Source organism: Ceratotherium simum, chromosome 5, assembly GCF_057802395.1.
Source record: "Ceratotherium simum simum isolate JZ-2026a chromosome 5, ASM5780239v1, whole genome shotgun sequence".
Lineage (NCBI taxonomy): Eukaryota > Metazoa > Chordata > Mammalia > Perissodactyla > Rhinocerotidae > Ceratotherium > Ceratotherium simum.
This window is the reverse complement of record NC_141904.1, coordinates 43209446-43221717: the sequence shown is the minus strand read 5'-3', so window position 1 is coordinate 43221717 and position 12272 is coordinate 43209446. Positions and strand designations below refer to the sequence as shown.

Sequence of the window (12272 nt, the reverse complement as noted above, 5' to 3'; positions counted from 1 at the left end):
GTGACTGCTAATGGGTGTGGAGTTTCTTTCTGGTTTGGTGAAATGTTCTAAAATTGAGTGTGGTGGCACAACTCTGTGAATATATTAAAAACCACTGAATTATATACTTTAAATGAGTGAATTATATCATATGTGAATTATACCTCAATAAAGCAGTTAATTTTTTTTTAAATGTGCACAGCTCTGACCTTTTCCGATTTGGTGTGAATGTCTGAAAAATGGTGAATGTGTCTATTTGTAAGCAGCAGTGGTCTTGGAGAGTAGGAATGTCTGCTGTGTGTGTCTGTGTATGTATGTGTACTAAGGGTGTCTGGGTGGTGTGGAGGTATCAGGGTATGGTGGAGGGGCAGGGTGTCTGTGTATGGAGTGTAAGAGGGGCACAGGTATGTGTGGTATGAGTGGGGGGATGGCCAGGACAGTGTGGTGGGTGTGTGGAGAATGGGTGTGGCTTTGTGAGTGTGTGTATGAGGGGGGCAGGTGCATCTGTGGTGGGAGCTATCACTGTGTCTCTGTGGTGTGTGTAATGTTCCAAAGTGGAACCCGATGAGTGAGAGTTGCCATGTCTTTTCCTCTCCTTGGTGCAAGGACAGTTAGCCAGAGTTCATTCTTTCTAAGGATTATAGTCTCCAGGACTAATGGCTTGTTATGTAACCATGATCCTGAGCACTTTCTTTCTCCCCAGTAAGCAGAGGAAATGTGGTTTTTGCTGTACATATTTTGCTTGATGGGCTGTGAGGCCAGGAGCCAGAGATAAGCAAAATCAAGATCTTTGAACTCTTCACAACATCGACAATAAGCTGAATAGTTTATGATAGAACCAGGAAACCAGGATGGAGTCACTGGTGTATTCCAAGGGCCTAAAACAGTGCCTGGAATAGAATAGGCCCTCCACAAGTATTTTTGAGTGAATCAATGAATAGCCAAAGCCTTGGGGCATACTATATGTGCATAAAAGGGGTCTGCTTAAATAAACTAGCTTACACAGCTGCTGAAAATCACTTTGTCGACAAATCAGTTTGTCGACCTAGCTACCTATGCTGAGGGACACTACTCTCCAGGATAGGAATGGAAAGTTCCACATGTTTTGGAGTCTTAATAGCACCAGAAATAGAACTTTGCTGCAAAGAGTTTTCTGAGAGGCCTGGTAAGTAGGTGAAAGCTCCTGCATCACCATGGAAACCTCCTCACAAAACGAATGATATTACAACAAGAAAGGAGCTGGATAATGCAATGTAGTGAATATGACAGTCAACAAGGATCAGTCTGATCCCCTATCACCTCCTTTTCTTCCTCTCCTATCACTCTCCCTCTGGCTCATTTTTTCTCCAGCTGCATTGGCCTCCTTCTATTTTTCAGGTATGGCAAGCAAGCGCCTGCCTTGTAACCTGTGCACTGACTGTCCCCTCTTCTAGAACATTCTTCCCCCAGACATTTGCCTGGCTCACTCCATCATCTCCTTTAAGTCTTTGCTCAGATTCACTTTCTCAGTGAGGCCTATCTTGGCCATACTATTTAAGGTCTAACACAAAATAATTTACTCCATTGTTACATTATTATTTTATTGTCTTTAGGGCCCTACTAAAATTTAATCTCTGAGAAAGCAAAACAAATTTGTTTTGTTCTTTGATGTAACCTTGGTGCCTCAAACATCACCTCATTCAATTGAGTGCCTTCAATAAATAATTTATTAATTGTGAATCTAAATCCTCTCTGAAAGATTTGGAACACCTCGTTGAAATAGCAAACAGAAAGTTCTGTGTTTTAAGATGTGGCTGAGGTAGAATCATCCATGACATATTTGAAGCCTGATCCTGTGATCTGGTCTCAAATATTTGACCTGTGGGTAATTACTGCTAACCTATACCTTTGACCCATTCGTTTCAGCCCACCTGTGTTCCAGCTATAATCCTAAAACTGGGTGAGAGATTCTACAATCCAAGGAAGATATATAGCCATGATTAAGTAAATCAAACCCATAATTATAACATTTTGTGTTAAATGTAGCCAATCTCTGAGTATTTATTATTAAAGTATCTCTAATGTTTAAGAGACTAACAGATTCATTGTGTAAATTCAAACAAAAACGTGTGATTGATTTTCGACTTTGGATTTTAAGTTGAAAGATTTGTGAGAATTTGCTTAAGTATATAGACAACTTTGGGATGTTTAAGAGAACTTGATTTACTACACTATACATTTGATTTTTTTGGATTTATACGACTTTCTTTAGTGCTTAGAAAAGTTTGTTAGGTTTGTAAGTCTGCCCTGTCAGGCATATGAAGTGCTTGAAAATTTCAAATATATGATGTTTATGAAGTAAATTTAAAAATTTTGGAGAATTTAATTAGTAACTGTTTTAAGTGGTGCCAATGTTTCTGGAAATTTCATCTCTTAGACTTGACTTAGTTGAACATTTATCACAGAGCAAGCTAAAGTTATTGTTTCTAATTTATATAAAAACTACTAGATGTGAAGTCAAGTATAAACAAGATTTGTAGGTTGAAATCAAAGGTTTAAGAAAATCGAGGTTTTTTTTTTTATTATGAAATTTTTGTTGTACATTATTGTTTGTCAGTCACCATATAAACCCTCCACCCTCTACCCCTTGTTCCCACCCCACACCCTCTTTGCCCCTGGTAACCACCAATCAGTTCTATCTGTCCGTATGTTGGTTTATCTTCCACATATGAGTGAAATCATGCAGTGTTTGTCTTTCTCTTTCTGGCTTATTTCACTTAACATAATACCCTCCAGTTCTATCCATGTTGTTGCAAATGGGAGGATTTTGTCTTTTTTATGGCTCAGTAGTATTCCATGGTGTATATATACCACATCTTTATCCAATCCTCAGTCGAGGGACACTTGGGTTGCTTCCATGTCTTGGCTATAGTGAATAATGCTGCGATGAACATAGGGGTGCATAAGCCTCTTTGGATTGTTGAAAATCGATGTTTTTGAACATTAAAGTTTTAAAAAAGGAATATTATTTTAATGGCAAGGAACTGTCTGTCCATCCTGTGTAGCAAACCCTTCTTAGATATTTGAAAAGGAAAATCTCTACGGACCACTTTGAAAGAATGGATTGAAGATACATCCACAGACTGGTGCTTGAGAAGGATCAGGACGTTGAGAGCCCAGGAAACCTGAACAAAGACATGGGGCCACATCTGAACGAGAAGATGATGATGTTTAATTCTAGTCACCTGGCCCCTGAGAGGTGGCATCAGACCCAGAAAAGGTATCAGGAGGCCAACTACAACGACTACAGACTGGAGTTAGTTTGCACCAAGTTTAGCTATGAGTTACAGAGACTGTCAATAATTAGGGCTTAAAGTTGTCAGACATCTATTTCCCTCTCTTGCGGGCAGCACCGGGCTGGCCTAGTGCTTTGGCTCAGGGACTCAGCTTACTCCTCCGTCGCCCCAAAGGTGCTGAGGTGGGCTTATTCTCACTACCCAAGGCTTACAGATTCTGCCTTACATCCATGCAGTGGGATAGAGGAAGAAGGCAAAGGTGTCTGCCCCCTGTCTTCTCAGGAAGAGGCTGGGCTGCCACATCAGGACACTTCTGCTTCCTTCCCATTGGCCAGAACTCAGCCTCATCGTCACACCCACACCTACCTACAAGCAATGCTGGGAAATGGAGTCTGTCTCTGGGTGGCTGTGAGCCCTGCTAAAACCAGACGGTCTAGTACTAGTACTACGGAGAAAGGCAAAAACAAATATCAGGAAACAGATACCTAATACCCCACACCTGTGATGTGGGCAGCAGTGAGCTACAGGAGGTGAAATTGGGTATCTTAAGACTTTCATCTGGAATGGCAAAGTTGAAAGAGGATGGAAGTGACAGCCTTACTGACAGAAACGTGTACAGGGCAGACCTGGTCTTGCTCCTCAAAAGTCACAGAACTATAGCTGGGGCTTGTGTTTAAAACCCAAGAAAGGTCATTTTAGGGCAAAAAAAGAAGTGTTCTTTTAGACTCAGCATTAAAAAAACAAAACAAAACAAAAACTGAGGAATGAGCCTGAGAGGCGGTATGAGGGGAAAATATAAATTTGGGTCCAGAACTTTCTCATAATTTTACCAATGACATATTCTTAGAGGTTATTAAGAAGAGGAACCATATAAGGTTGAATGAAATTGCTTTACTGACACAGAAAACAGCCTTTTCTGTACAAAATCAAGGCCTGGAAGCCTAGTCCACATGTTACTCTTCTATTTTTTTTTTAAATTCAGAAAACCTATTCCTTTTCTCTTTTTCTCTTTTTTATTAAAGTACGACTTACCTGCAGTAAAATACATAGATCTTAAACATACAGATAATGAGTTTTAACAAATGTATATGTCCTTATAACCACCATCCAGATTAAGATACAAAACATTTCTGTCACCCTGTTAAGTTCTCTCTTGCTTCTTCACTCCATCCCCTGTGGAGGATGATCAACCCTCCCAATAGTGGTCAAACACGCTTCTGCCTTCATCACCAAATTTATTTGATCAATTTTTGAAATTCATGTAAATAGAATCATACAGTATATATTCCTTTGGGTCTGTCTTCTTCAGCTCAGTGTTATGTCTGCGAGATTCATCCATGTTGTTCTAAGTATTAGGAGTTCAATACTTTTTATCGCTGAGTAGTATTCCATTGCATGCATATATCACAATTTGCTTACACATTCTTCTGTCTATAGACATTTGGGTTTTTCCACATTGGGGCTGTAACAAATATAGCTGCTATGAACATTCTTGTACAAGTCTTTGTGCAAATGGATATACCCCCAACTTTGCTGTTCTTTTTCAAAAATTTTTGGCTAGTCTAGGTCCTTTGCACTTCCATGTAAAGTTTAGAATCAACTTGTCAACTTCTATGAAAAAATGAACTGCAGGGATTTTGACTGGGATTGCATGGAATCTATAGATCAATTGGGGGAGTATCTTAGGTTAGAGTCTCTGTTAAACAGACTCTAAGGCAAAGAATTACATGCAGAGGTTCCCTGGGAAGTGCTTTCAGGATCTACACCTAGAAGGGAGTGAAGAAGTAGAATTGAGTAGAGGGAGAAGTTGAAAGCAATGCAGTTACAACGGAGTTCTCAGTCAATTCTCCAGGGAGCTCTGGAGCTGGGATGGCCCTTCAGAGTGGTCATTTTGTACCCCTCCCCCCCACATAGACCAATCATTAAAGGCAGGCTTCTCCTGGGGACGAGGTATAACATTGGGCCAGGCAGCTCCCCTCAACCTGAGGACAAGAAGAGGGACTCAGACGGGAGCCATCAGCAGCCAACACTCTCAGAAGCTGGGGAATTAGCAGATGCTGGGCAGAGCACCACAGCATCCACTACTGGGAGAATAGTAGTGACATCTTAACAATAATGGATCTTCCAACCCATTAACAAATGATCTATCTCCATTTTAAACAGATCTTTAATTTTAGTCAATCCATTCAGTATCATAAATAGTACCCTTTATTTCTTTGTTTTAAAAAAGAATTTTCAGAGAAAAACATATTCTACATCCCACAACTCATAGATTTCTAGGCCAGTATGGTATTTTGTTAATTTTTTTTTAAATCAAAAGAGTACATTCACAGAAAGGATCAAATAGTTTGTTATAGAAAACAGTAGTTTCCCCACTCCTTTCTTCCCAGACCCTTCCAGAGAGGCAAACATTTCACTTCGTTAAGCTGATTATATTTACCAACATGTTTTTAAACAACAGGTTTGTATGGCTACTTCTTGATTTTTCACTTTTAAGACCACTATGGAAGTGGTCCCACTATGGAAGATGGATATTTATCTCTCTTTCCTCATTCTGTTTCTATGACATGTGCTCTTATAATGTTAGAGCAATGACAAGTATTTACATCAAAGTGACTGTGTCAGGCTATACTGCACAATGTTCTGTTTCCCTATCATTAAAATTTTTTTGTTGTTTTCATTTGCTTCGTGTCTGTGGTCTTCTTAATAATTTAATCTCAAACTCTTCTCCAACTATCTACATCTCTTCTCAAGATATTAATTTGCATCACATGTAAAATTCTCTCAATTTCACCTTCTTGGAGAGGTTTCTGTCAGAGCCATCTGATTTGCTTTGTTCTGGGCAGTTCTCTCTATACCTTCATGATTGTCCTGGAAATTTCTTTCCCCTCTTCTCCCATATGGCGTCCCCTCTTTCCTAGGATACCTTCCTTTTTCTTTGTTTACACCCTTGTTTTGGTGGAACACATGCTCCAGTTAGCTTCCTGTGAAATGATGTTGTCTGAAAATATCTACTCTGTTCTCACACTTAATTGATGGTTTGGCTGGGTATAGAACTCTGGTTTGGAAATCATTTTCCTTCAGAGTTTTGAAGGCATTGTTTCTTTGGCCTCTTGCTTCCAGAGTTATTGTAGAGAAACCTAAAGCCATTCTCATCTTGATCCTTTGTATGTGGCCTGTTTTTTGCTTTTTTTTTCCTCTGAAAGCTTGTTAGAGCTATTCTTTTTCTCCTAGTGTTCTGAAATTTTAGACTTGTACCTATAGTTTTCATCCATTGGGCTGGGTCCTTTCAAACATGTCCTTCTGTTCAGGGTAAAATTTTCTATTTATTTCATGGGTGACTTCCTCTTCTCTATTTTTTCTTTTTTGGAACTTGTGTTATCCAGATGGGGACCTTTGAAGACTGGTTTTAGAATTCTTTTGTCTTTTCACTCTTTTTCCTCATTCCTTTGTCTTCTTTCTCTACTTTCTGAGGGTTTGCGTCAATGTTATCTTCCAACCCTTCTAGTCTAGTCTTTTAATGTCTGCCATCATGTTTTTAATTTTCAAAAGCTGTTTCTTTCTTCTGAATCCCACCTGACCTTTTAAAAAATTTGTTTCTATTTCATAGATGCAATATCTTCTTTTATCTCTCTGAGGAATTAATCATAGTTTTCTTTTTTGTTTAAAATTTTCTTTTCCATGCATAGTTTCTATTTCTTCCAATTCACTTTTTCCTGTTAGTCTGTTTTGTTCTTTATCCATATATTCCAGCTAATAGATGTTGATTGGCAGGCTGTTAGATATATAAATCTGGAGTTAAAGGGAGAGGTCAGAGGATAAAAATTTTATGTACCTCATATAGCTGTCATGAATATTAAATGATATAGTGTACATAATTTGCTTGGCACAGAGCCTGGAATATAATAATAATTCAAATGTTAGATGTTACTTTTTTTTTTTTTTTGTGAGGAAGATCAGCCCTGAGCTAACATCCGATGCCAAGCCTCCTCTTTTTGCTGAGGAAAGATCGGCCCTGCGCTAACATCCGTGCCCATCTTCCTCTACTTTATATGGGATGCCACCACAGCATGGCTTGACAAGTGGTGCGTCAGTGCGCACCCGGGATCCAAACCTGCGAACCCTTGGGCCGCCAAAGTGGAGTGCATGCACTTAACTGCTGCGCCACTGGGCCAGACACTAGATGTTACTTTTATTTTGTTATTTAATGACTGTATACAGCACATAGATGAGCATAATTAATTTAACTATTTCTCTACTGCTATTGAGCATTGGGCTTTTTTTCCTCCTACTTTTTACTGTTATACAAGCAGAGATGAACATCTTTGTGAAAATAGCTTTATTCACATATTTTTAAACTGTTATTATGGAAAATTTCAATTATATACAAAAGTAGTGGAAATGGTATAATGAACTCCCATGTACTCATCACCTAGTTTCAATAATTACCTATTTATGGTCAATATCTAAACATGTTCATGTTTAATGGAAAATTTTGTTTTACTTATAGTGTATATATTCTATACCAGCACTGTCTGATAGGAACATAATGTAAATCACAAATGCAAGCCACATTTATAATTAAAAATGTTAACTTAAATGTAATTTAAAATTTTCTAGTAGCTACATTTGAAAAAGAAAATAGATGAAATTAATTTTAATGATATATTTTATTTTACTCAATATATCCAAAGTATTATTCCAATATACAACCAATATGCAAGTTATTAATGACATATTTTACTTTTCCTTTTTGATACTAAGTTTTCAAAATCCAGTGTGTGTTATACATTTGCAGCACATTTCAATTGGTCTAGATAACCTCATATGCCTAGTGGCTCCCGTATACCCACCAAAGATGATTATTTTGAAGCAAATTCCAGATACTGTATCAATGTATCTGCAAATATACCAGTATGTATCTCTAATAATAATGTCCACATTAAAAAAAAAAGAGATTTCCTTAGAGTAAATTTCTAGAAATGAGATTGTTGGGTTGAAGGATATGCTCATTTAAAATCTTACAGCATATTACCAGATAATTGACACCAATTTATACTCCCATTAGGAATGTGTGATGGAGCTCACATCATCTCATAGAGTGTATTTTTATCCCTGGCCATGGTTCTGAAATCCAGAGAAAGGCAATGAGACTTTCCTCTGCTGAGAGGTCAAGTTCTAAGATGATTCAGAGGTGAGCTTTAGGCAGACAAGAACAAAGGAACAAAATCAGGAACCTCTCAGAACACCACATTTTTTAAGAAAGAAGAGGGCAGATGACAAAAGGTAGAGAGGAGATAAGAATAACAACATACAGACAGACTGGGTAAAGATGGCTGATAGAACACAAACACACGATTGCATTCCTTCCTGACACTCCGCTAAAACTACAATGACGCTTTCCTTAGATACTTGGCAATCCTTGCTTATCTTCTCATATTTAAGTGGGGAGAGGGTAAAAAGCTGATGAAAGTTGTGTGTTGTTGACTCCAGCTTCAGTATAAGATGATCTGACTGGCAAACTCCAATGCCAGCACATTTTGTCCTTCCTCCTGGGCTGCTTGGATTCCCCATAAAAGAGGACTCTTCCGAAGTCCTGCCTGGAGGACAAAGTTAGCCTAGAGCCTGGGGGTTAATGGGGTTAGGAGGCTTGGAGTCTAAACACTGAATATGCCCTAGATCCCTAATCCTACTGTTTTGGGTATGATACCTCCACCCTCAACTGTGACTTGTGCCTTCCAGCTCCTCTGGCTGAGTTGGGGAGAGGTAGTCACTCATCAACGAAGAGTGGGAGAAAGGACCAGGGAGCCACTACTTCTTGAACAGCTTTAAACTAATCATCTTTATTTTATGCCCACCAACCTAGCTGTGCCCGATGCCATGAATTCCTGAGCTTTTTGATGATGCTACTGTTTAAATTGGTTGATTCTTAATTTCCTCATTGATTTAGGATTAGGCTTTCTTGGGTCTGCTAAGTCAATTAGCCCTGGTCCATCAACTTCTCAGGTGCCAAAATGTTGTTGCTCTTTTCTTTTCTCCTATTCTCCCATGCTTGTGGACCTGTGCTGGTATGGACAGCCTTTTTTGAAAGCAGCCTGGATCCTAGCCTTCTTCCTACTAAACCCTCTCCCTCTGCTGTATTCACATCAGTTAATGGCAACCCCATACTTTCAGCTGCTCAGATAAAATTTTTGGAATAATTCTTGACTCCTCCTTCTTTCTCTCACTCCACATACATGCATCAGCGTTGTGGGCTCTATATATGCAGGATCTGACCACTGCCCACAGGCTCCACTACCACCACCCTGGTCAAAGCTCCCAGCATCTCTCATCTGGATGATTCTAATTGCCTACCAATTGGTTTTCCTGTTTCTGCCCTTGCCCCCTTCACTTCATTTTTCTCACTGCAGCACCCTTTAAACCAGAAGCCAGATGTCCCTCCTCTGTTCAAAACCCTCCAATGGCTCCCTTTTGCACAGTTTACTTCCTATTAACTCTCTGACCTCATTTCCTACATCTTCTAGTAGTTCATTTTGCTCCAATCACACTGGCCTCCTCTCTATACCTTGAACATGCTCCTACTTCAGGGCCTTTGCATATGCTGTTTCCTTTGCTGAGAATGCCCTTCCGCCAAATATTCAAATGGCTGACTCCACTTTCTTCAAGTCTTTGTTCAAATATCACCTTATCAGAAAAGACTTTCCTCACCTATTTGTATGAAGCAGCAATCCCCATCCCCTGCTCCTGGCACTCCCTAACCCCCTTAATCTGCTTTATTTGTCTCTAGATGAGTTACAGTCCCCTGTAGAGTGTGTATTTAGTTTCTTATTATCTTTTTCCCCCTCTAGAATGTCAGCCCCATGAAGGCAGGGACTTTGTCTATTTTGTTCACTGGTGTAGCCACAGCACCTAAAACAAGATCTGGCTCAGAGGACACACTCAATCAATATTAGTTAAATGAATGAATGAATGAATCGAATGACTATATTAAAAGAAACTGAGGCATAGAGAGCCTAAGAAGTTCAGGCCAAGGTCACTCGGCAATGAACAACAGAACTGGGATTTGAACCAGCTCTGTGTGATGTCAGAGCCTGAGTGCTTAATCATTTTGTTTGATATTTGGGAATAATTTTTAATGAGGTGTGAAAGTGCTAATGGTATAATGCTATGAAAGAAGGAAGATATAAAATTGTAACTCCAGCATGATTTTAACCATGTAAAAATGTATAGAGAAAAAGGTCCAGCAAGAAAAATATAAAATATAAAGCAGTGAGTTTCTGAGTGTTTTTTATAGTATATTTGAAAGCCCTTTTATTATAGAAAATTGTGAAGAACACAAAGCAGACAGAATAGTATAATGAACCCCCATGTACCCGTCACCCGAGCCTCAAGGACTATCAAACCATGGGCCAACCCTGTCCCATCCACAGCCTCCCTTCCACGTTATTTTGAATCCATTCACAGATGTGATGGTCAATTTTATGTGTCAGCTTGGCTAGACTACAATCCTCAGTTATTCATGAATCGAGGTGTTGCTGTGAAGGCGTTTTGTAAATGTGATTAAAGCCCATAATCAGGTGTTTTTAAGTAAGGGAAATTATCCTAGGTAATCTGGGTGAGCCTGACGAAATCAGTTGAAAGACATTAAGAGCAGATCCAAGGCTTCCCTGAGAAAGAAGAAATTCCCCCTGTGGAAAGCCGCTGTAGGTCAAGCCCCAGAGTTCCAGTCTGCCCTTCCTGATGGCCTGCCCTGCAGATTTCAGATTTGCCTGGCCAGCCCCCACAATCACATACACCAATTTCTTTCAAATGTCTTAACATATATCTCCTACTGGTTCTATTTCTCTGTTTAACCCCTGACTGCTGTACCAGACATATCATTTCATCTGGAAATAGTTTAGCAACTATCTAAATGGTAAGGATTCTTGAAAAAAAAATCCACGTTACCATTATCTCACCTAAACAAAAATTAACAGCAATTCCTTGATATCATCAAATGGTCAGATTTCCAGTTGTCTCATTATTTTATAACATTAAAAATATTTTTAAACTAATGATTTTTTTCAGCATCTTTAATTAGGGAGGAAAGAGGAGTGCAACTGGGGAAGGATTCTCTCATGGTTCCAGCAGAGGGCCTTCAGGTCTCAGGTGTTCAAGAGGAAAGAAATTTCTCCTACAGTCTCATGTCTCCTACAGCCTTGATCACTCAGCCCAGCTCTTAACACATGGAACTTCTGGTAAATATATGATGCGTAAATGAAGGAATAAGTAAATGGGCAAAAGAAATACTTTTTAAAGCCTTTATTCATTGGCTATCTGCTGTGCCTGGCACTGGCGGAGCGCTAAATTTTCTCTCAACTATCCCATGAGGTGCATATTATCCCCATTTTATATATGATGAAATCAAGGCTCAAAGAGATCAAAAGACTTTATGAAGATCACAGAGGTGGCAAATCTTTGAGTTAACCTAGATGTATAAATTTATTTTTTAAATGTCATACAAGACATATAGAATGTGCATAAATGGTTGAAATATGGGAACACCTGTAACTACTACCCAGTTATAGAACATCACTGTCACCCCAGAAGCCCTGTTGTTATGGACCAAATGTTTGTGTCCCCCCCAATATTCATATGTTGAAGCCCTAACCCCTAATGTAATGGTAATTGGAGATGGGGCCTTTGGGAGGTACTTAGAGTTAGATGAGGTCATAAGGGTGGGGCCTTCATGATGAGATTAGTCCCCTTATAAAAAGAGACACCAGAGAGCTCACACACACACACACACACACACAGACACACACGTTCTCCCAGCGAGCACGGAGGAAAGGCCATGTGAGGCCTCAGCAAGAAGGCGGCCATCTACAAACCAGAAAGAGGGCTGTCACCAGGAACTGAATTGGCTGGCACCTTGGTCTTGGGCTTCCCGATCTCTAGAATTGAGAGAAAATAAATTTCTACTGTTTAAACCACCCAGTCTGTGGTATTTTGTTACGGCAGCCCTAGCAGACCAAGACA

The 12272-nt window shown here is 39.4% G+C and overlaps 1 protein-coding gene across 1 annotated transcript in view; it reads right to left on the bottom strand.

The window, feature by feature from the left end:
• Window positions 1–11226: 11226 nt before the first annotated feature.
• ENTPD3 (ectonucleoside triphosphate diphosphohydrolase 3) overlaps window positions 11227–12272 on the bottom strand; it is a 41445-nt gene continuing 40399 nt past the window's right edge. Inside the window, exon 11 of the mRNA XM_087430768.1 lies at window positions 11227–12187. Within this exon, the coding sequence (XP_087286894.1) occupies window positions 12098–12187 (90 nt within the window). The 3' untranslated portion in view covers window positions 11227–12097. The remainder of the gene's footprint in view (window positions 12188–12272) is intronic.